The sequence below is a fragment of the Oncorhynchus masou genome, chromosome 16 (genome assembly GCF_036934945.1).
Source record: "Oncorhynchus masou masou isolate Uvic2021 chromosome 16, UVic_Omas_1.1, whole genome shotgun sequence".
Lineage (NCBI taxonomy): Eukaryota > Metazoa > Chordata > Actinopteri > Salmoniformes > Salmonidae > Oncorhynchus > Oncorhynchus masou.
The window spans coordinates 25,084,058-25,108,961 of NC_088227.1; the positions used below are offsets into that span (position 1 = coordinate 25,084,058).

General features: G+C 43.1%; 1 protein-coding gene and 1 long non-coding RNA gene across 15 annotated transcripts in view; one reads left to right on the forward strand and one right to left on the reverse strand.

Moving 5' to 3' along the window:
- Positions 1-24,904, forward strand: part of utrn (utrophin) — a 339,503-nt gene that overhangs the window by 122,542 nt on the left and 192,057 nt on the right. For 10 of the 12 annotated variants that reach the window (XM_064991301.1, XM_064991300.1, XM_064991305.1 and 7 more), the window contains one exon: positions 419-608. In XM_064991301.1, coding sequence (XP_064847373.1) covers positions 419-608 — 190 coding nt within the window. Of the gene's footprint in view, positions 1-418; positions 609-6,517; positions 6,776-24,904 lie in introns of those variants that run through there. The other 2 variants (XM_064991310.1, XM_064991311.1) reach the window with 1 other exon arrangement.
- LOC135557744 (uncharacterized) lies at positions 14,033-22,634 on the reverse strand. 3 transcript variants are annotated; one of them, XR_010458256.1, is made up of 4 exons: positions 22,258-22,634; positions 21,451-21,509; positions 21,254-21,336; positions 14,033-14,542 (listed from the first exon to the last, which is right to left on the reverse strand). It is a non-coding gene; the product is annotated as an uncharacterized LOC135557744 (long non-coding RNA). The 3 variants fall into 3 exon arrangements; XR_010458255.1 differs by having other exon boundaries at positions 21,451-22,634; XR_010458257.1 differs by lacking the exon at positions 14,033-14,542 and adding an exon at positions 18,047-18,438 and having other exon boundaries at positions 21,451-22,634.

Here is a 24,904-nt window from a genome sequence, read left to right on the forward strand (position 1 = left end):
CCTAACCCCTAAACCTAACCCAACCCTAATTGTAACCCTAGACCTAACCCCTAAACCTAACCCAACCCTAATTGTAACCCTAGACCTAACCCCTAATCCTAACCCAACCCTAATTGTAACCCTAGCCTAGACCTAACCCCTAAACCTAACCCAACCCTAATTGTAACCCTAGACCTAACCACTAAGCTCATGGGGATGTGGGAAATGTCCCCACAAGGGAGAATGTTCCTTGTTTTACTACCCTAAAAGGAAGAATCCCCCCCCCCCCCACACACACACACAAATATCACTTTGATAATGTTATGAGATATTTGAATTATACTCAGATAGCTAATTAAACAATGACCTCCAACCAAACCAATGCTTGATCATTGGACATTACATTGATCAACTAATTAGTGTGTTGATTGAATGACAGGGCTAGTGACCGCCATGCCCAGCTGGACAGTGACCTGACTGCTCTACAGACTTCCCTCAGGGAGCTGGAGGCCTTCCTCAAGTGGCTTCAGGAGGCCGAAACTACCGTCAACGTCCTGGCCGACGCCTCCCAGAGGGAGGAGCTATCACAGGACTCTGCTCACGTCAAGGAGCTGAGGGGGCAACTGGAGGTAGGCCATGCCCATTTGATCTGCTGATTTTGTGTGTGTTTGCGTGTGTGTGTGTGTGTGTGAGTTTTTAGGCGACGGGAAAAGAAGAGAACTGAGATTGACGCTCAGTATATGTACAGTATATTGAGTGATATATGGAGATAAATGGCTTGGCTGAGGGGCTGAATACAGAGAGAGGTTGAAATAAGGAGGTCAAAGGAGGTGTGTGTGAGACGGGGACAGGTGCTGTCCTCTTATCCCCGTCATCCCTCATTAAGATAGTGTGCGTGCATTCATGTGAGCTGTGTGTGTGTGTGTGGTCGCTCATTGATTTTTCTGTCATGCGCTGTTCAGTGATGTGGTATGTGTCCTCTCGCCTATTGCTTGTCATTTTCCCGCCTCTTACGGTGACACATATTGTCCTCCCTTTTGATTTATAAATGGTCTATTCAAAATCCTCCCTGACTTGTGTTTAGTTGTGCGACAGCCCTTTGACAGAGATGAGCTCTTTTCATACCACACAGTCATGTCAATCTGGTTCTGGTTTTATTTGTTCACACGCTTGGTCTCCCTCTTTCACCCCTTATCTCTCTATCACAATGCCCCTGTCTGTGTAAAAAGAGACCGTCTGAACGCCACATTGATTCCTGTGTCTAAAGGGGATATGTTGAGAGGGCGCATGAAAGAGAAAGAGGGAGGGAGAGAGGGAGGGAGGGAGGGAGAGAGGGAGGGAGGGAGGGAGAGAGGGAGATGTTCTTCCTGTAGTTGTCCAGATAAGGCCGTAGTGTCTGTCCCTTTTTACCTGCATTGTGAAACCGGGCTGAACTCGCACGCACACGCGCACACACACTGTTCCTGTGAATCACAGATACTGTTCTGATGATCACAGAGGAAATACTATAGACTCCTACAGTCATCTATGATTTTCTTTATCTCCCATTGAGTTGTGCCTTTTCATTGTGTTTTTCTAAGTTAGTCTCACTTGAGGGAGCATTGATGCTCTAAAAACAGCCTGCTCATACACGGTCTCATACACGGTCTCATACACGGTCTCATACACGGTCTCATACACGGTCTCATACACGGCCTCATACACGGCCTCACATGTCCTCACATGGTCTCATTCATGGCCTCATACATGACCTCATATGTCCTTATACATGGTCTCATACGGGCTCATACACGGCCTCACAAGTCCTCACATGGTCTCATACATGGCCTCATACATGGCCTCATACATGGCCTCATACATGGTCTCATTCATGGCCTCATACATGACCTCATATGTCCTCTTACATGGTCTCATACGGGCTCATACACGGCCTCACAAGTCCTCACATGGTCTCATACATGGCCTCATACATGGCCTCATACATGGCCTCATACATGGCCTCATACATGGCCTCTTACATGGCCTCTTACATGGCCTCTTACATGGCCTCTTACATGGTCTTATACATGGCCTCATACATGGCCTCATATGTCCTTATACATGGTCTCATACACGGCCTCACATGTCCTCACATGGCCTCATACATGGCCTCATACATGGACTCATATGGCCTCTTACATGGCCTCTTACATGGCCTCTTACATGGACTCTTACATGGTCTCATACATGGCCTCTTACATGGTCTCATACATGGCCTCATACACGGCCTCACATGTCCTCACATGGTCTCATACATGGCCTCTTACATGGTCTCATACATGGCCTCATACACGGCCTCACATGTCCTCACATGGTCTCATACATGGCCTCATACACGGCCTCACATGTCCTCACATGGTCTCATACATGGCCTATTACATGGCCTCGTATGGTCTCTTTTCTCCAGCTCTGTTTCCACCTACAGGAAGCCCATCTTGTGATTACAAATGGAGCTTTCTGGAAATGACTTTATCATTTTATTCCACCCTCTACCCCTTCTTGACCTCTCTCCTCTACTCCTCCTTAACCCTTATTTCACTCTTATTTCCCTCTTATTTCTCTCTTATTTCTCTCTCTCCCTCTGTCTCTCAACGTGGGTAATATTGATGGACTGCAGTCAGAGCCAAATGAAAGCTGTATGAAGGAAAGCAAATGAATGGGGAAGGAGGAAAGAGAGGGGGATTAGAGAGAGGAGGAGATAACAGGACAGAGAATGGTCAGATTGAGGAGCCTGGAGCCTTGCTTCATTCAGAGTGACTCTTGTGTCACCAGTCAATGTCAAGTCTGTCACCTTACCTGAGTTTCTTCTTGAGATGCTCCATATAACCACAAGCCACATGATTTCTTAGAAGAAAAAGGCAATGTTCCTCAGAGGCTTGGTCTTAGAGAGGTGCCATAGAAAGATAAAGCACATTAGGTTAGTTCTTACAACTGGAGAACAAATGTTTTATTTAATCCTAGAGGTTGAAATACACAATCTACTACTGTGTATATAAAAACAAATATGTGATAATGTTGACATTTTTTGAGGTGATACGAGATGATAGTTGTCATGTGTGGTGTCATATTGTGTTGCACCGTGCTAGCCTGTTTCCCCTCAGCTGGTGTGGTGCCATATTGTGTTGCACCGAGCTAGCCTGTTTCCCCTCAGCTGGTGTGGTGTCATATTGTGTTGCTTTGTGCTAGCCTGTTTCCCCTCAGCTGGTCTGGTGTCATATTGTGTTGCACCGTGCTAGCCTGTTTCCTCTCAGCTGCTGTGGTGTCATATTGTGTTGCACCGAGCTAGCCTGTTTCCCCTCAGCTGGTCTGGTGCCATATTGTGTAGCTTCGTGCTAGCCTGTTTCCCCTCAGCTGCTGTGGTGTCATATTGTGTTGCACCGAGCTAGCCTGTTTCCCCTCAGCTGCTGTGGTGTCATATTGTGTTGCACCGAGCTAGCCTGTTTCCCCTCAGCTGGTCTGGTGCCATATTGTGTAGCTTCGTGCTAGCCTGTTTCCCCTCAGCTGCTGTGGTGTCATATTGTGTTGCACCGAGCTAGCCTGTTTCCCCTCAGCTGCTGTGGTGTCATATTGTGTTGCACCGAGCTAGCCTGTTTCCCCTCAGCTGGTCTGGTGCCATATTGTGTTGCACCGAGCTAGCCTGTTTCCCCTCAGCTGCTGTGGTGTCATATTGTGTTGCACCGTGCTAGCCTGTTTCCCCTCAGCTGGTCTGGTGCCATATTGTGTATCCCATATCCCTATTATATCCCTATTATTCACTGTCACACAGGAGCACAGAGACACGTACAACACACAGAATGAGGGCAGAGGGCAACACACACACACACACACACACACACACACACACACACACACACACACACACACACACACACACACACACACACACACACACACTCCAAAGAGTCAGAGATGTAGCAGTAATGCTCTCACACAGAGAGGGCAAAGGGCGCACTGTTGTAAGGGAGCTTTTATCTATCTCTGATGTTTTCACCTTGATGTGTACAAAAAAATGCTACATTGGCTTATTGTGCACGTGTGTGTGCATGTTAAAAAGCTAAAACCAGTGCGTTCCAGTCTATACAGCAAACACCATACAGATTCTGGCCCTTCTCAAACATTAACTTTCATTCTACAGCACGTTGGAATCGCTGGCCAAACAATGCTGTAACTTAATGTGAACACGATGCTAGTTCCCGATGGGGTTCATACATGCCGACACTAACGGACTGGAAACCCAGTGATGTCACTAACTGGGCTAGCTAACGGTATTCCTGTAATTCCCTTAGAATAATCGATACTGTGTGGAATAAGTGAACACATGTATGGCTCACCAAATTAAGATCTGGCTTCACAGAGCACTCGATAATCACTCTCGCTTTCTCACATGGTTATCTAAGCATATATGTGTGTGTATGGGGGTCAAGAGTGTGTGTGTTCAAAGCTAAGCCTCCCTTTCCCATCCTGCTACTGAGTCTTTTCCCTGGATATGAAGTGACAGGCAAGACAGGGGCCATATGGGCATTAATATGTCCCTTAGCTCAAAGCTGAACACATATTTAGAGTTTACTGTGTGTGTGTGTGTGTGTGTGTGTGTTCTGTATTTATAAGTCTTGGGAAACTGAGATAATGTGGCGTGGTGTGAGAAGGAGTGCTTTGTCTGTCGCGCTGGGGGAGTCTTTAGGGAAAAAACGGGATCAGATCCTGAGTGCAGGAGAAAGTCATGTTTCGGAATCTATTAACAGAGCAAATTACAGATGCTACTACTGAATCAGCACTTCCTCTGTTTCCATGTCTCTGTATCTCTTTCATATACTATCCTTGACTTTCTTTTAATTTTCTTCTCTTTAATGCGCTCACAAAATGTACTTTCCCCTTTATCTGCTTTTCTCTCTTCCCTCTCTTCCCTTCCCTCTTACCTCCCCTCTCTTACCTCCCCTCTCTTACCTCCCCTCTCTTACCTCCCCTCTCTCACATCCCCTCTCTCACATCCCCTCTCTCACATCCCCTCTCTTACATCCCCTCTCTTACCTCCCCTCTCTTCCCTTCCCTCTCTTACCTCCCATCTCTTACCTCCCCTCTCTTACCTCCCCTCTCTTCCCTCCCCTCTCTTACCTCCCCTCTCTTACCTCCCCTCTCTTACTTCCCCTCTCTTACTTCCCCTCTCTTACCTCCCCTCTCTTACCTCCCCTCTCTTACCTCCCCTCTCTTACCTTCCCTCTCTCACCTTCCCTCTCTTACATCCCCTCTCTTACATCCCCTCTCTTCCCTTCCCTCTTACCTCCCCTCTCTTACCTTCCCTCTCTTACCTCCCCTCTCTTACCTCCCCTCTCTTCCGTCCCCTCTCTTCCGTCCCCTCTCTTCCGTCCCCTCTCTTCCCTCCCCTCTCTTACCTTCCCTCTCTTACCTCCCCTCTCTTACACCCCCTCTCTTACACCCCCTCTCTTACCTTCCCTCTCTTACCTTCCCTCTCTTACCTTCCCTCTCTTACATCCCCTCTCTTACATCCTCTCTCTTACATCCCCTCTCTTACATCCCCTCTCTTACATCCCCTCTCTTACCTTCCCTCTCTTACCACCCCTCTCTTACCACCCCTCTTTCCTCACCTCTCTTCTTTTCCCTGTCTTCCCTTCCCTCCCTTCCCTTCTCTCTCATCCCTCCCCTTTCTTTCTTCCCTTCTCTCTCTCAGCTCCCTGTTCTCATATCAGACTGCTTTCTCATCCTTCTGTATCTGTGCATATTGTTACATCTGGGGCACACACACACACACACACACACACACACACACACTGCTGCTCCTGCTGTGTGCGGGCTGCACGCTGTACATCTCACTTGGGCTCGCTCTTTCCATTGGTGTCTTTCTCTCTCTCTCTCCCTCCCCTCCCTCCCTCCCTCCCTATTTCTCTCTCTCGTTCCCTCTCTCCCAGTCATTGGTTCCCTCTGGCTGGTCATTGGCTCTCTATGGCTGAAGGAGCTTCTGTCGTCTGTTATCCTAGGTCTACTGATCGCTCTGTCTCTCTCCCTCTCTCTCTGTCTCTCACTGTCGTCCGCTCTGAAGGTTTTCCGTGGAGCGCTACAGTCTTTATCTCTGGCTGTCCGCTGTGAGCCGCGATCGGAGAGCAGCGCACCTCTCCTCCAGCAAAACTTCTGCCTCCCACTCTCATTCTTCTTCTCTTTGTTTGCTTATCGGCTGATTTTTCTCCTTTTTGTCCTCTTTGACCCCTGGCTCCTGAAGTGGACCCCAGAGTGACATGTATTTTTGGAGTGGTTTTGTGTACCATGGTTTAAGTGTGTGTGAATGAGAGTCAGTGAGTGTTTCAGCATCGCTTATATGCATGAGCTTGTGTGTGAGGAGGAAGTGTGTGCATGTGTGTGACAAAGTGTGTGTGACTGTGTGTGTATATGTGTGTGAGAGAGGGAGTGTTTGCTGTGAGAGAGCATGTGACTGACCGTGCGCTGTGTGTGTGTGCTAGTATATCTGCGTGAGGGGGGCATGCCGATCGCAGCATGTGTGTCAGTCAGTGTGTGTAAGTGTGTGTGTTCACGTCACTCCTGCTGTGGTGTGTCTCTGGGAGGAGGAGAGGATATGAGCAGGGTTGGGCAGTGCTAGCGTGCCATGCGGACTTGGAGCAGGCTGCAGACCTGTGGCACGCGTAAAATGATGGCCATGGTCCGTACCTCCCTCCAGAAAGTGGTGGTCTTCCTACACAGGCTCCAGAGAATGGCCATCTCATCCCCACGCTACCACAAACTCTGCAAGGTCAGTCACAGAAAGAAAGAGATGGAGAGAGCCAGAGAGAGGATGACTTCTCTCCTTCGCTCTTTCATTCATGCCGTTCGTTCATTTGTTTTGTGTTTTTATTCAGTGTTTAGTTCGTTGTTGTGATGGACTTGATGAGCAGTGTGGATTGGTTTGTTCAACTTGTTGGTTCAGATCATTTTCCAACACTTTTTAGTTGTTTGTCTTCTTCAGAAAATACTTGTTTTATTCATGGAGTTTTATGTTTTTGAATGTCTTTCATCTTAGTGAATGAATACTTTTGTTGGCCTGTTGGTTATTTATTATTATTATTAGATTAGCGGTTCACCAAGTCTCTCCACGTCTATGCCATAGTTGGGATACTTTTGTTCTAATTTGGGACTTGTGTATTTGTGACTCTTGTTGTTGTCAACAGATCCCTCCTGTTATCTGTTTGGGAGAGTGTTGACGGGTGTGGTTGTCACCTCCATAGTGTGTCTGCATATCTCTGGCTGGGTGCGGGACTGATACACTGCCTCAGTGGCACGTCAAGTAATCAGGCTCCGTGTGTGTGAGTGTGTGTGTGTGTGTGTGAGTGTGTGTGTGTGAGTGTGTGTGTGTGTGTGTGCGCTTGTGTAGAGTCTTGTCTCTCTGCTGTCAGTTTGAGACGGCTTTTCTGTGGTGTTGTTATTTCAATGAAGGAGATATTGTGAGGTTGCGAGTGACAGCTCTAGACAGATGGAAAAGTTGGTAACAGACACACACAGAACAGCGAGAGGGCAGAGTGCGATGAGAGATGGACCAGCTGCTCAGGTCCTGCTTTAATCCCTCTGAGGATTAGAGCTGCCAGCCACAATCACAAACCTGTGTGTGTGTGTGTGTGTACACACAGTGGACCCAATTCTCATGATTAAACAGCTGGAATCACGCTTTAAAACGCATTTGTTAGCCTTGGATTTAATGTATCACATAGTTTCTCTCAAGACAAATCCCTTGTCTTCTTTCCCCACTGTCTCTCTCACTTCGTCTCTTGCTCTAGGTCCTTTTTCTGTCTTTCTATGAGCGATGGTGTGGATTCTCTCTCCTAATATCACATTCACACGGTCAGATCAATCTGTGTGTCAGTCTGTCTGTCTTCATGTGTGACTGACTGACTGAGTGTGTACCTGTAGACTACTGGCCCACAGTCAGCAGAAATACAGAAAAAGTGTTTGAGAGGCAGAGGGAGAGGTGGTTCATACAGTATATTTCCCTCCGTTCGCTCACTAGTTAATTCCCTAGAAACAAGTCATCACTTGCTCTTTGCTCATTGAACCCACCCTGGGCAGCATCTATCTGAGTTCCATCTCCCTTTCAGCAGGCAGTCTCTGATCACTCCTCACATCGCCCTGAGGAAAACGACTGTGCCCTGGTTTACCACCACCTCTTACCACCATGGCAACACACTTGCCTAACTTCTCCCAACAGGGACCTATGCATTTTGCACTTGACAACCTTCCCTTTGGTGGCATCCGTTATTCGTCACTTGTTTAATCTCCACTGGGTGGACCTCTTTGTTTTTCAGTCTGCACACAGTGGGGGAAATCAGTCATTCTACACTTGATTACCCTTCCCTGGGTCGCATCAGTCATTCTGGGCTCGTTGGGCTTCCCCTCGGGAGTTTTAGTCATTCTGGGCTCGTCTGGACTCCCCTGGGCGTGCTCACTGTCTGGCGGTCTGGATCAGTGCTTCCTGATGATGGATGTGCTCTGGGCTCGCTCTCTCTGGGCTTGTCTCGCTGTTACCTTGCTCTCCGGGTCAGGAGATAGCCTGACCTCGGGGTTGACAGTGCTGGCCAAAACCCTATACCCACAATAACCGATCTATAAATCACCTGCGATGATAAATGTTTGGTCGATGGCATATCCTCATGTACATAGATTAGCTCTGCTCCTATCTCAGAGGTGAACCTCTTGTTCAGTCTGGCCTCCAGTCTCCCAGTGACTATCAGTCCTGTCCTTTTCACCAGTCTTCTTCCTAACACGGTAACACTGTCCACTATTAGTTTAAACCAGGGATGTCAAACTTGTTCTCTCCACAGGCTTAATTTGTTCTTCACTGACATCCGGGGGGCGCAATTAAAATGTCCTATATTTCTGTCGCTTTTGGAATTTTTGATATTCCATGACTGTTGTCAAGCTGGACAGAGTGAGGAGACTGTAGATGCCTGTTATCAAGCTGGACAGATTGAGGAGACTATATGACTTATCAAGCTGGACAGAGTGAGGAGACTGTAGATGACTGTTATCAAGCTGGACAGAGTGAGACTATATATGACTGTTATCAAGCTGGACAGAGTGAGGAGACTGTAGATGACTGTTATCAAGCTGGACAGAGTGAGGAGACTGTAGATGACTGTTATCAAGCTGGACAGAGTGAGGAGACTATAGATGACTGTTATCAAGCTGGACAGAGTGAGGAGACTGTAGATGACTGTTATCAAGCTGGACAGAGTGAGGAGACTATATATGACTGTTATCAAGCTGGACAGAGTGAGGAGACAATAGATGACTGTTTTCAAGCTGGACAGAGTGAGGAGACAATAGATGACTGTTATCAAGCTGGACAGAGTGAGGAGACTATAGATGACTGTTATCAAGCTGGACAGAGTGAGGAGACTATAGATGACTGTTATCAAGCTGGACAGAGTGAGGAGACTGTAGATGACTGTTATCAAGCTGGACAGAGTGAGGAGACAATAGATGACTGTTTTCAAGCTGGACAGAGTGAGACTATATATGACTGTTATCAAGCTGGACAGAGTGAGGAGACTATAGATGACTGTTATCAAGCTGGACAGAGTGAGGAGACTATATATGACTGTTATCAAGCTGGACAGAGTGAGGAGACTATAGATGACTGTTATCAAGCTGGACAGAGTGAGACTATATATGACTGTTATCAAGCTGGACAGAGTGAGGAGACTATAGATGACTGTTATCAAGCTGGACAGAGTGAGGAGACTATAGATGACTGTTATCAAGCTGAACAGAGTGAGGAGACTATAGATGACTGTTATCAAGCTGGACAGAGTGAGGAGACTGTAGATGACTGTTGTCAAGCTGAACAGAGTGAGGAGACAATAGATGACTGTTATCAAGCTGGACAGAGTGAGGAGACTATAGATGACTGTTATCAAGCTGGACAGAGTGAGGAGACTATAGATGACTGTTATCAAGCTGGACAGAGTGAGGAGACTATAGATGACTGTTATCAAGCTGGACAGAGTGAGGAGACTGTAGATGACTGTTATCAAGCTGAACAGAGTGAGGAGACTATAGATGACTGTTATCAAGCTGGACAGAGTGAGGAGACTATAGATGACTGTTATCAAGCTGGACAGAGTGAAGAGACTATAGATGACTGTTATCAAGCTGGACAGAGTGAGGAGACTATAGATGACTGTTATCAAGCTGGACAGAGTGAGGAGACTATAGATGACTGTTATCAAGCTGGACAGAGTGAGGAGACTATAGATGACTGTTATCAAGCTGGACAGAGTGAGGAGACAATAGATGACTGTTATCAAGCTGGACAGAGTGAGGAGACTATAGGTGACTGTTATCAAGCTGGACAGAGTGAGGAGACAATAGATGACTGTTATCAAGCTGGACAGAGTGAGGAGACTATAGATGACTGTTATCAAGCTGGACAGAGTGAGGAGACTATAGATGACTGTTATCAAGCTGGACAGAGTGAGGAGACAATAGATGACTGTTATCAAGCTGGACAGAGTGAGGAGACTATAGATGACTGTTATCAAGCTGGACAGAGTGAGGAGACTGTAGATGACTGTTATCAAGCTGGACAGAGTGAGGAGACTATAGATGACTGTTATCAAGCTGGACAGAGTGAGGAGACTGTAGATGACTGTTATCAAGCTGGACAGAGTGAGGAGACTATCAATGTTGGTCCATTATCATTTCTACATAGTTTTGATTTGGTTTTCATCCTTTCAAGGCAGATTGAGATCGTTTTTTAGTTTTTTAAATTGCTGGATTGGATCTCCTATAGGCCTGCAGAGGAACTACCTGAAAGCAGTTGGACAGAGTAACAGATTACTTAGTACTTTTTAGTGTGTGTGTGTGTGTGTGTGTGTGTGTGTGTGTGTGTGTTTGTGTGCATGCGAGTGTGCGTACGTGCGTGTGTTTGTGTTGAGTCCAGTGTATTTGTGCTGGAGAGTGTTGAAGGCCCTAATGGCTATTTTCATTGCACTCAGCTCTGTTCTGTCTGTTTAGTCACTGCCTGGAACGATTCTGAAGGGCACTCCAGTCTCAGGAGAAGTGTCCTCCTACTCTCATTAGATTTGGAAGTGTGTGTGTGTGTGTGTAATGTGTGTGTGTGTGTAATGTATGTGTGTGTGTGTGTGTGTGTGTATAATGTATGCATTTGTGTGTGTGTGTGTGTGTGTGTGTGTAATGTATGCATTTGTGTGTGTGTGTGTGTAATGTATACATTTTGTGTTTTCATGCGCATAAACACACTGGCAGCCCTCTTTTAAAATAGCCCAAAGCAGCATTTCCTCCAGTTTAGTCTTGTCCCTTTAGTCCCCTAGCCCTATGACTAACACTGGTCCCTGTCCCTTCTCCACCCACCAACCCACTCAGAGCTACCCTAGGCAGGGTGAGTCAGACCTGGGAACAGAGCACAGTGCCTTTGCTTCTCTGCCCTTGTGCTCCACCAGGACCAGGGGCCTTGGACATTAGCATGCGTTTGCATCAGCAGAGCAGGACCGCAGGTGTGTGGACACGCATCACTCTCCCCAGACTAAGAGCCAGTCCAGGCTGTTTGTCTCTAACACACATTCTTGTACACACACACTTCACAATGCAGGATGACAAAGTGATGAGTTGTGAGGAAATGATATGGTAACAAATTCATAAGTTCGGCTAATTTGAATTACTTTAGCAACCCTCAAAAAGCCCCAAGGACAATAACTGGAAACCCAGCACCATTACTCACATCAAAGGTAAATCACCTGATCTTCCGGTATTTCAAAATGAATGGCTCAAATAACTGAAAATTCATCTTTGATTTGAACCATCACTCAAGTCATAGATGTATGGCATTAGAAGTAGAGGTCGACCGATTATGATTTTTCAAAGCCGATACCAATTATTGGATCACCAAAAAAAGCAGATACCGATTAATCTGACTATTTATTTTTTATTTGTAATAATGACAATTACAACAATACTGAATTAACACTTATTTTAATTTAATATAAAACATCAATACAATCAATTTAGCCTCAAATAAATAATGAAACATGTTCAGTTTGGTTTGGTTTAAATAATGCAAAAACAAAGTGTTGGAGAAGGTAATATGTGCCATGTAAAATATGTGCCATGTAAAAAAGCTAACGTTTAAGTTCCTTGCTCAGAACATGAGAACATATGAAAGTTGGTGGTTCCTTTTAACATGAGTCTTCAATATTTCCAGGTAAGAAGTTTTAGGTTGTAGTTATTATAGGAATTATAGGACTATTTCCCTCTATACCATTTGTATTTCATATACCTTTGACTATTGGATGTTCTTATAGGCACTATAGTATTGCCAGTGTAACAGTATAGCTTCTGTCCACCTCCTCGCCCCTACCTGGGTTCGAACCAGGAACACATCGACAACAGCCACACTCAAAGCATCGTTACCCATCGCTCCACAAAAGCCACGGCCCTTGCAGCGAAAGGGGAATAACTACTCCAAATCTAAAAGCGAGTGACGTTTGAAACAGTATTAGCGCACACCCAGCTAACTAGCGAGCCATTTCACATTGGTTACACCAGCCATTAGGTTGATAGGCTTGAAGTCATAAACAGCACTGTGCTTGCAAAGAGCTGCTGGCAAAACGCACGAAAGTGCTGTTTGAATGAATGATTACGGGCCTGCTGCTTCTCAGTCAGACTGCTCTATCAAATCAGACTTAATTATAACATAATAACACACAGAAATACGAGCCTTTGGTCATTAATATGATCGAATCCGGAAACTATCATTTCGAAAACAAAACGTTTATTATTATTTCAGTGAAATACGGAACCGTTCGGTATTTTATCTAGCGGGTGGCATCCCTAAGTCTAAATATTCTTGTTAAATTGCACAACCTTCAATGTATGTCATAATTACGTAAAATTCTGGCAAATTAGTTCGCAATGAGCCAGGCGGCCCAAACTGTTTCATATACCCTGACTCTTCGTGCAATGAACGCAAGAGAAATGACACAATTTCACCTGGTTAATATTGTCTGCTAAACTGGATTAGTAGTTATAACTAGTGATTATGATTGTTTGTTTTTTATAATATAAGTTTAATGCTAGCTAGAAATTTGCCTTGGCTTCTACTGCATTCGTGTAACCCTAACCCTAACCCACAGTTCCTAGGCAGTCATTGAAAATAAGAATGTGTTCTTAACTGACTTGCCTAGTTAAATAAAAGGTATTAATTTTCTGACATAATAATCGGAAATCGGCGCTCAAAAATACAGATTTCCGATTGTTATGAAAACTTGAAATCGTCCCTAATTAATCTGCCATTCCGATGAATCTGTCGACTCTAATCAGAATGGAGTGAGATGAAAATAATGAAGTGATATGGAGAGAATGTAAATGGAATTGAATGCTTGATATTTTAATGTGTAGTAAAGGAATATATTCATTCACATACAGGTAGCTTTAATACATTATGAAGAGCTTGTAGGGTCTATTGTATACTGTACATTAATGGTAATGGTAGCTAGTGGTCCATACACATGCTAAATGCATATATTTATTTCCCTCATTGCTGAAAGCAGGATGAGAGCTTGTGTTCTTTGGGAGAGAAACCGAGAGAACAGGGTCTAATTCAGAATGGCTCATGTTAAAGCCATTATCATGCTCTTATCTTCTACAGATTTTCAAGAACAGCAACATCCTATTTTCTCCTGCTCTTTCTCCTCCAAGCGCCGTCTGTCGTTTACTTGCACTTGTCGTGGAAATTTTTAACATTGACACTCAAAGTCAATCTTAAATGAATCATTGTTTAATTGTCAGCGCGCTGGAGAGGTTCCAACGAACTCAATGCACCATAGTACACATGTCTGTTAGAAAATTCTGCCGGGGCTGTCCCACCAGTTGTCTTATATACAGCTATACACAAATTATACTTGCAAGATTTAGGATAATTAATTAATCATTATCATTTTGTTTCATTCATGTGACCGACCAATACTGGTTCATAACATATGACATACCAATACCTCACGAGGCTTCTTCTCTCTAAGCGGAGACCTTGAAACTGAGATCTCTTTCATTTGTTCTCAAAACACGGTCTTTCGTTCTCAAAACACGGTCTGGGCATACTGTCAAATTGCAGCTGCTGATAGTGAGGATTTTTACAGTGAGCCATTTGCATGAACACAGAAATTGTTTTACAGAACAGCATATGAATAGAACACAGAAGTGAGTTCTAAGAATATTAATAGTCCTAAAAATAGCACAAACATTCAAATTTTCCCTACACACTGTTTCACCGAATCTCAACATTTTCCTTGATGTTCCTCCCTCCCATTGAGGCAGTAATGGCTATTATCTGTCCAGCAGAACAGAAGACTGTGAGGTTGCATTAAGCCTCTTGGCCCAGGCTCATACCAATGGCTGAGTGTTTTGTTTCAAGTAGAGCACTCAGCGGTCTCATCCACCCCTCAGTCCTTCTCTCTGCTAGTATACCTAACATACAGTGCATGCACTGAGCTGTGTGGATGGGTCTGGTTTCCTGAGAAGGAGGAAGATCAGGAGAGTTATGAAGACAGAATGTGAGCGAGAGGCATTGAAGGGACATGACAAAGACAGAGTGCGTCTTGAGAGAGACAAACACAGCGATATAATTAAGCAATGAGCCTGAGGAGGTGTGGTATATGGCCAAAATACCACAGCTAAGGGCTGTTCTCTGCATGACGCAACGCAGAGTACAGCCCTTAGCCGTGGTATATTTGCCATATACCACAAACACCCGAGATGCCCTATTGTGATTATAAACTGGTTACCAACATAATTAGAGCAGTAAAAATACATGATTTGTCATACCCGTGGTATATGGTCTGATATACCACGCCTGTCAGCCAATCAGCATTCAGGGCTCGAACCACCCAGTTTAAAATGGGCTTTCTAGATAAATAGAGAGATGGGCATTCTGAAGGCAGGACATAAAGATATAGAGAGACGGAGAGAGAGAGTACACTGCCCTGCTCCTCCTCTTCCCCTCACTCTACAGTATGTGAAGGCTTTTATCTCAGTGAGGGTCCAGTAGTAATGTCCATTACTGTAGTCCAGCTGAACATATTATACTGCATTAGGGATTTAGTCTAAATCAGAAGCAATGAGGAGTCAAAGTGATGGCACACTGTATTGTTGGAATGGATGAAATCAGTAGTAGATTTGACAGAGATTAGACACACACACTGTTTTTCGGGGCGGCAGGTAGCCTAGTGGTTAGAGCGTTGGGCCAGTAACCGAGCTGACAAGGTAACAATCTGTCGTTCTGCCCCCGAACAAGGCAGTTAACCCACTGTTCCCTGGTAGGCCGTCATTGTAATAAGAATTTGTTCTAAACTGATTTGCCTAGTTAAATAAAGGTAAAAATGTAACATGTAAAAAAAAAATGTCCTATGTTTATTTATTGCCTTTGTTTTCCTGGTCTCTCTTATGGTGAAGGAGAGGCATGTGGTCATTGGTCATATTTTTGGAGGACCCATTTCTATTCTAGTTCCATTATCCATTTTGGGCAGGAGTTTGACAACAATGATTTATCACTAGGGCTGTTGCGGTGACACTATTACCGCCACACCGGAAGTCATGAGTCATGACCACAGTAAAATTCCACGTGACCGTTGAGTCACGCTAATCTCCTTTTATGCCCCCTGGACATGTGTTGGTAGTGTATTATTGTGCACACTAGATGGACTGGTTACCTTACGCTACGCTCCAACATGTATATCCATGAGTCTGGACAGAACGTATAGCCTTAGACCATGCTGTTGATTCATTGATTGTGCAGGGTGGCTTACCGTTAGTCTACAATTTGTATTTGAATTTGAACAGCCTAGTAATAGGACTTTTTTTTTTTACATTTTCATAATTAATTGAGCATATTTCAATTGGTTTCCCAAATTAAGAACTGGGTAGCTGCAGGAACAAGGTTGGAGAGCCCATGGCATAGAGTTTGGGCGGAACCTCACCTTTCTGGCAGCGAGACCATACTCCTCAAACAGTGGTTGATGCGTGCAGTGAAATAAGAGGTGTATTTATTTCTCAGCTGGTCATATTATGCTCCGCTATAAAGCTGAAGTAGCCTACCAGACCGGCGGGAAAGCCAGAGTCCTCCAATCCCTATTGGAGTGCAGACAGATGGCTTCCCCCCCTGTTCCTAACCATTTAATCATGGACCATTCTAAATGTAAACACATTTTATATATTAGTAAAGACGAGGTTAAATTGAGAATAGTCTGTGAAAATCAGTTGATGAGAGAACAGCTGTGCAGCCTGAGGCAAGGAACAGAACAAGCTTTTTCTGCTTCTTTCTCAAATCAATAGCAGATAGTCGCTCCATGCAGCCCATATATGTTTGATTTCTAAGACATTCTAAGGTTTGTTTCATTCACAAATAAAGTTGCCAAATAACTCTAAATCTGGCATTTAGGACCTTTTTCAAGTGATCACTTTTACTCTTAATATAGCCTCTTCATATGCGCACTCGCTCTGTAATGGGAAAAATATCCTTAGGCCAACTCATTCTGTTTTTCTAAAATACATTTTCTTCATAGCATGTTTCTTTAGACCTGATTAAAATAAATAATGGAGTTATTGTGATGGTGTATATTAAAATGATTTATTAGACTTTTTAAATGTAGATGTTCCCAAGGCACAGATCAGCAGCTTGTATGTGTGGAGGCCTGGAGATGCTAAACGTGTTTGTTAATTAACGGTCAATTACCGTGAGACCGGCAGACTTTTGCATGACAATAAATTGCTGACAAAATGTAATGACCGCCACGGCCCAAGGGAGTGGTAATGTTCTCCTCTCTCTCTTCACTCTCTGCCAGGGTGAGTTCCAGGAAACAAACAAGTGGAAAAAAGAGGGAAAATCATTTTTCTATTCCTTCTATTCCTGGCTTGTGATGTCCCAGGAAACTAGCTTAGAATACAGTCCCTGCCCGCTTGTCACCCTGTTGATATCTGCTGCAGCACACACAGGCAGGCAACATTACTCTATGGGCTATGAGTCAGCACAGGAGACTGTGTGTGTGTGTGTGTGTGTGTGTGTGTGTGTGTGTGTGTGTGTGTGTGTGTGTGTGTGTGTGTGTGTGTGTGTGTGCGTGTGCGTGCGTGCGTGTGTGCGTGAGCGTGATTAATAATCCCTCCTATATTAGTGCTGCGCGATTAACCGAAATGTACAGTGCCGTTCAAAAGTTTGGGGTCACTTAGAAATGTCCTTGTTTTTGAAAGAAAAGCACATTTCTTGTCCATTAAAGTAACATCAAATTGATCAGAAATACAGTGTAGACATTGTTAATGTTGTAAATTACTAATAATGTCTACACTGTATTGCTGATCAATTTGATGTTATTTTAATGGACAAAAAATGAGCTTTTCTTTCAAAAACAAGGACATTTCTAAGTGAACCCAAATTTTTGAACAGTAGCGTATATTTTGGATGGGGGGCTAGTAAACAACTAATTTACCGACGTCGGTTAAATGAGTTGAAGTCCGTTTAGTTCTGTGTGTTTTGTGAGCCCAACGCAACGTTTCACTAGAGAGAAATCAAACAATTCAGGAGAGAAATGAAGTCAAGAACTATATGGGACGCTGGGCTGAAAGGAGGTAGTTTTCATTAAGCAAATATTCAACCTAGTTCAGTGCCGAAAAGTGGTACTCAACTACCATAACCCATTGTGTCTGTTCTGTTCCATCTCGGACAGAGATGGATACACTTTTACGCCGGCCACATTAGGTTAGAAACACAGACAGCTCTGCAGGATACTTAAGCAGGCTAGTCTAGGATGACTGAAGACTGAGGAGAACAGCCATAACATTAGATGGTTGTCTACTACAGTCTGAGCAGAGATGAGATGATGACTTTAAGGAATGAAAAATGATAAAGTCACCAAATAAAAGTAAATAATGTACTGAAATATTATATTTCTTATTTTTATTTTATTTTCGAAGGCACTTATTCATTTTTTTTTTAAACATGACTTTTTATTAAAGAGCACATAAAGAACATGTACCATACATACACAACGTATATTTACTGTCTTTACTAAGGAGCGTACATTTTGGCTGTATAGAGCAAATATTTCAAGAGTCTGAATAAGTATACAATTTGGATTAAGTCACACAAAAACAACAGAAAAACAAAAAGCCCATAAATGACAGAATAAGACCTGTACGATATGACAGGAACTCTGACCAGACACCTTCATACCTGTCTATGTTGCAAGATTGATGTAATTCTCTCCATGTCAGCAAGTTCCCCACATAGACCTAACCACATATCTTTTGAAGGTGCATGTTCATTTTCCCAGTGTTTTGTTACACTTTTCCTTGCTGCTGATGAAAGATGCTCTATCAATTTAAGTGAAGAGTATTGGAGTGTATCCACAGGAACAATACCTAGGAGATAACATGGGTCTGGTTGAATACTAATGCCTGTGATGTCCTGAATAACATGGAGAATTTCAGGCCAAAAAGACTGGATTTTCAGATTGCCAAAATACCTGTGATAAAGTACATATTTGTCCACACCTAGCCTCGGACACGGAGCTGATATTACTTTTCCCCGGCAGGGTAGCCTAGTGGTTAGAGCGTTGGACTAGTAACCGGAAGGTTGCAAGTTCAAACCCCCGAGCTTACGAGGTCTGTCGTTCTGCCCTTGAACAGGCAGTTATAACCCACTGTTCCAAGGCCGACATTGGAAATAAGAATTTGTTCTTAACTGACTTGCCTAGTTAAATAAAGGTAAAATAAAAATACATTTAAAAAAAGATTATCAGGGCTCATGAAAAAACTATGTAGTACTTTGAATTGAAACTCCCTTGTTTGGTTACATGTAGTGGCTTTATATAGTGTCTCCACATGTTCCCTCAGCTCTCCTCCTGTAATTAAACCTGCCATGAGTTCCTAAGATTACCTAATTATCTAAGGTAATATTTGCATGTTAAGGATATTGTGCTAAAGATGTGAAATGGTTCCAATGTTTTCCCCTTGATAAAGTGATTCAATCATCTCGTTAATAGTCGTAATCGTCTCAGTAATGGTTTTGTAACGCTCCTTTTTTAACAGTTAATTGCCTTTACTTGAAAGGTACCTATAAAAAATTGTTTGGGATGTAATGAATTCCTCCTAGATTCATTTAAATTATTTAAAAAATGTCAAGCCCCCTCTCTTCCCGTTCTCCAAATCCTTGGGACATAGTAGCAGGGAGAAAGGCTGTGCTATGAAATATAGGTGCGTATCTAGAAATGCAATTCTTCAGTTTATATTGGCGTTGAGCCTCTCTCCATGTCTTCAATGGAAGAGTAATAATTGGGGTTTGTTTAGTCCTGTCAATAGAAATAGGGTCTGCTATAAAGACAATACAATGCAAAGGCATATCACAATATTGACTCTTGAGGGACCAAATGTCATCATAGCAATAGTTTTACCAACGTTCATTTTATAGCCTGATGTAGCACCATATTCACCTGTTAATTTGAATATATTTGGAATCTTTGTCTCAGCCTCTTACGTATAGGATGACATGGTCTGCATATACAGATATCTTGTGTTCATTTGGCCCCACCTGCAGACCATGAATGTTAATGGCACTTCTAATAGCTTCCACCAGAGGTTCTATACTAAAGGGCAAATAACAGTGGTGACAGACAATCTCCTTGACGGTTTCCTCATTGTAGCGAAAAGGAATGCGACATATTCCCGTTACTTCTAACAGATGATTTGGGACTTGAATCTATCAGCTCTATCCATTTCAAAAAGCGCTCCCCAAAACCAAACCTCTTTAATGTTGCAAAAAGAAAGGCCCAGTCGACACGGTCTAATGCCTTTTCAGCATCGAGAGATAGTATAACTGTTTGTTTGAGTTGGGTCTTAGAGTAATTGATCATGTTGAGTGGCGCCCTTTAACCCCATGAAGAACCCCTCTGATCAGCGGTATTAGTTTGTTACTGAAGGTTTTATAGAACTCACAGGGGAACCCATTGGGACCCGGACACTTCCCATTTTGCATGCTTCTGATGGCTGCTTCTATCTCTGAGTCAGTAATGGGGCGTCTATCATTTCCTTATCTTCAAACGATTGCTCTGGCAGCTTCAAATGTGTGAGAAAGTCCCCGGAGAGGAAACATCTTTAGGTTTCTTATATAGGGTCTCGTAGTACTCAGCAAATGTCTTATTTATTTCTTTGGGAGAAAAAGTAACTTTGCCCTACACAGTTCAGATATTGGGAAGACATCGTTCAGCTGCATCCTCTTTAAGTTGCAGTGCAAGAACTTTCCCTGGTTTGTCTCCATGAGTATAGTATTTGTTTCGGGCAAATCGTATAAAACACTCTGCTTTATAAGTAAGAAGCATATTAAAGCTCCCCTTTCGCTGCAGTGAACTAAATTAGTGTCCCCATCCCCTTGTTTCTTATGTCTTTCTTCTAATTGGGAGATTTCTCTCTCAATCTTCTCTTGTTTTTGTATACATACTTTTTTTGCAGAGATGAATAGGCTATGATTTGACCCCTAAGATAAGCTTTTAGCACTCTCCCATAAAAGGGTTGGGCTGATGCCTTCTGTTGAGTTAAATTCCAAAGATGTTGTAAGTTCAGCTTGAATAACCTGTTGAAAAGAAGTTTCTCCAAGAAGAGAAGCGTTTAGCCTCCACCTGTCTGTATCAGGTTGTCGATCTTTAAACTTTAGTTTCAGTGATACCGGACAATGATCTGAGATGGTGATGTTATTAATAATACCGTGTTCTACCTGATGAGCTTAAGGTCTGAGTGATCAGCAAAAAGTCTATCCTAGAGTAAGTGCCATGAGGATTTGAAAAGAACGTATAATATTTTGTTGTTGGGTTTAACTTTCTCCAAATATCAATAAGCCCTTGTTCTTCACAGTGAAATTGAACTGTTCTAGACATTTTTAATATGGGACCACCTGGTCGTGACTTCTCCAAATGTGGGGATAATGTGCAATTAAAGTCACCTCCAACTACACAATGTGTATTTGAATACTTATCAATCTCTAAGAAACATATATTAATACATTGTGGGGAATCATCATTTGGTGCATACAAATTAGCATTTATTTATTCTAAATAATAGGCCCTGAACAATCACAAACCGGCCCTCTGAATCAGCTACCTGATTTTTCAATGTAGAAGACAGCCTCATATTAACCAGTATACAAACACAATTTCTTTATGCGGAGGAGAAATATCTGACCTACCCATTCTCTTTAAGCTTTTTGTGTTCCTCGTCTGATAGGTGGGTCTCCTGGAGGAGGGCAATGTCAACATCCATTCGTTTTAGCTGTGTAAATACATTTTTTTGTTTAATCACATGGTTTAAGCCCTTAACATTATAAATCAAAATGTTAAGTGACTTTGTTGTCAGTATAAAGTGTCAATATAAAACACTACAGACCTTGATTTGAATTGGCCTTTTCCTTGTACCCATAACTGCAGACAGAAACGCTCCTTTGTCTGTTTTTTCAGTACAAAACACACAGAGAAACAACAAGAACATTGTCACAAAAACAAGTGTCTCCACTAGAACGAAGGGAAACAGTGAAATTAAAAGTAGAACGCATTACACTGCCACATTCCTGGGTGGCAGATCTAGGTGGTGTGGTGTTCTTTAAACGAGGGGGGATACCTCACAAGACCCAGTAGCGGGGCAATTGTGTAAACTAAGTGATATTTCGGCCTATATTAAAGTATATCTGACCTAATATTTATCACTAGACAATTTTACTTCAGTGACCTATCTTTTAAAGAGTAGCCTGGATGCAAAAATAAATCAATAAGACACAAAAAAATGTGAGGAGCCCATAAACAGACGTGCATGGATGAGACATTCACTGCACTCCGTTATAAACTAGGAAATATAGCTCCGTAGCCTATAAAATGTATTCCCAACTCAAATAATATTAGACTATAAGAAAACAGAATCCAAAAATAAAAGCAATAATACAATCATATGAGGGCAGGATATCTCTCTCCCTCTAAACAGGCTGTTCTAAACAGTAAGGGTTCAATGCTTGGAAATTCAACTTAATCCAAAATCACATTTTATGCTAATATTTTAACCAACCTACACTTGGATAGCCTATATGTAATTGCCATTAAAAACAACGTAAAGCATTTATAATCTTGACTCTATAGCCTACTAAAAGAGACATTGGGAATGAGGAAAGCAGGCTATTCTGTTTGTTCCAGATTGAATGATTACCCTATCATCCCAATAAACTGGAGGCCAAAGATTGATGAATTATTCTAACAATAAGATCCCAGTTATGAGCATAAATCCAGGTCGTTTCCAGTCCTTAAGAAAAAGGGGTCGCTTCAGTAGTCAATGTGGACTGGACAGTGTTCCACGGTAGATTTGTGTCCTTGTCTCTCACTCCTTCTGGGCCCAACAATTTGCCACATAGTCGGCATATTTTTCCGGACCCTGTCCTCGGATCTGGAAGGTGGTTTAATCCCAATGGAGCGCAGGAAGGACTCGGCATCAGGTACAGGTACAGGGTCTTGCTCACATGGGTGACGCACAGCTTCGCAGGGAACATCAGAGAGAATGTGATGTTTTTGGCTGCCAGTTCTCTCTTGATCCCGTCGTAAAGATATAAGATATAGATATAGAGAGACGGAGAGAGAGAGTACACTGCCCTGCTCCTCCTCTTCCCCTCACTCTACAGTATGTGAAGGCTTTTATCTCAGTGAGGGTCCAGTAGTAATGTCCATTACTGTAGTCCAGCTGAACATATTATACTGCATTAGGGATTTAGTCTAAATCAGAAGCAATGAGGAGTCAAAGTGATGGCACACTGTATTGTTGGAATGGATGAAATCAGTAGTAGATTTGACAGAGATTAGACACACACACTGTTTTTCGGGGCGGCAGGTAGCCTAGTGGTTAGAGCGTTGGGCCAGTAACCGAGCTGACAAGGTAACAATCTGTCGTTCTGCCCCCGAACAAGGCAGTTAACCCACTGTTCCCTGGTAGGCCGTCATTGTAATAAGAATTTGTTCTAAACTGATTTGCCTAGTTAAATAAAGGTAAAAATGTAACATGTAAAAAAAAAAATGTCCTATGTTTATTTATTGCCTTTGTTTTCCTGGTCTCTCTTATGGTGAAGGAGAGGCATGTGGTCATTGGTCATATTTTTGGAGGACCCATTTCTATTCTAGTTCCATTATCCATTTTGGGCAGGAGTTTGACAACAATGATTTATCACTAGGGCTGTTGCGGTGACACTATTACCGCCACACCGGAAGTCATGAGTCATGACCACAGTAAAATTCCACGTGACCGTTGAGTCACGCTAATCTCCTTTTATGCCCCCTGGACATGTGTTGGTAGTGTATTATTGTGCACACTAGATGGACTGGTTACCTTACGCTACGCTCCAACATGTATATCCATGAGTCTGGACAGAACGTATAGCCTTAGACCATGCTGTTGATTCATTGATTGTGCAGGGTGGCTTACCGTTAGTCTACAATTTGTATTTGAATTTGAACAGCCTAGTAATAGGACTTTTTTTTTTACATTTTCATAATTAATTGAGCATATTTCAATTGGTTTCCCAAATTAAGAACTGGGTAGCTGCAGGAACAAGGTTGGAGAGCCCATGGCATAGAGTTTGGGCGGAACCTCACCTTTCTGGCAGCGAGACCATACTCCTCAAACAGTGGTTGATGCGTGCAGTGAAATAAGAGGTGTATTTATTTCTCAGCTGGTCATATTATGCTCCGCTATAAAGCTGAAGTAGCCTACCAGACCGGCGGGAAAGCCAGAGTCCTCCAATCCCTATTGGAGTGCAGACAGATGGCTTCCCCCCCTGTTCCTAACCATTTAATCATGGACCATTCTAAATGTAAACACATTTTATATATTAGTAAAGACGAGGTTAAATTGAGAATAGTCTGTGAAAATCAGTTGATGAGAGAACAGCTGTGCAGCCTGAGGCAAGGAACAGAACAAGCTTTTTCTGCTTCTTTCTCAAATCAATAGCAGATAGTCGCTCCATGCAGCCCATATATGTTTGATTTCTAAGACATTCTAAGGTTTGTTTCATTCACAAATAAAGTTGCCAAATAACTCTAAATCTGGCATTTAGGACCTTTTTCAAGTGATCACTTTTACTCTTAATATAGCCTCTTCATATGCGCACTCGCTCTGTAATGGGAAAAATATCCTTAGGCCAACTCATTCTGTTTTTCTAAAATACATTTTCTTCATAGCATGTTTCTTTAGACCTGATTAAAATAAATAATGGAGTTATTGTGATGGTGTATATTAAAATGATTTATTAGACTTTTTAAATGTAGATGTTCCCAAGGCACAGATCAGCAGCTTGTATGTGTGGAGGCCTGGAGATGCTAAACGTGTTTGTTAATTAACGGTCAATTACCGTGAGACCGGCAGACTTTTGCATGACAATAAATTGCTGACAAAATGTAATGACCGCCACGGCCCAAGGGAGTGGTAATGTTCTCCTCTCTCTCTTCACTCTCTGCCAGGGTGAGTTCCAGGAAACAAACAAGTGGAAAAAAAGAGGGAAAATCATTTTTCTATTCCTTCTATTCCTGGCTTGTGATGTCCCAGGAAACTAGCTTAGAATACAGTCCCTGCCCGCTTGTCACCCTGTTGATATCTGCTGCAGCACACACAGGCAGGCAACATTACTCTATGGGCTATGAGTCAGCACAGGAGACTGTGTGTGTGTGTGTGTGTGTGTGTGTGTGTGTGTGTGTGTGTGTGTGTGTGTGTGTGTGTGTGTGTGTGTGTGCGTGTGCGTGCGTGCGTGTGTGCGTGAGCGTGATTAATAATCCCTCCTATATTAGTGCTGCGCGATTAACCGAAATGTACAGTG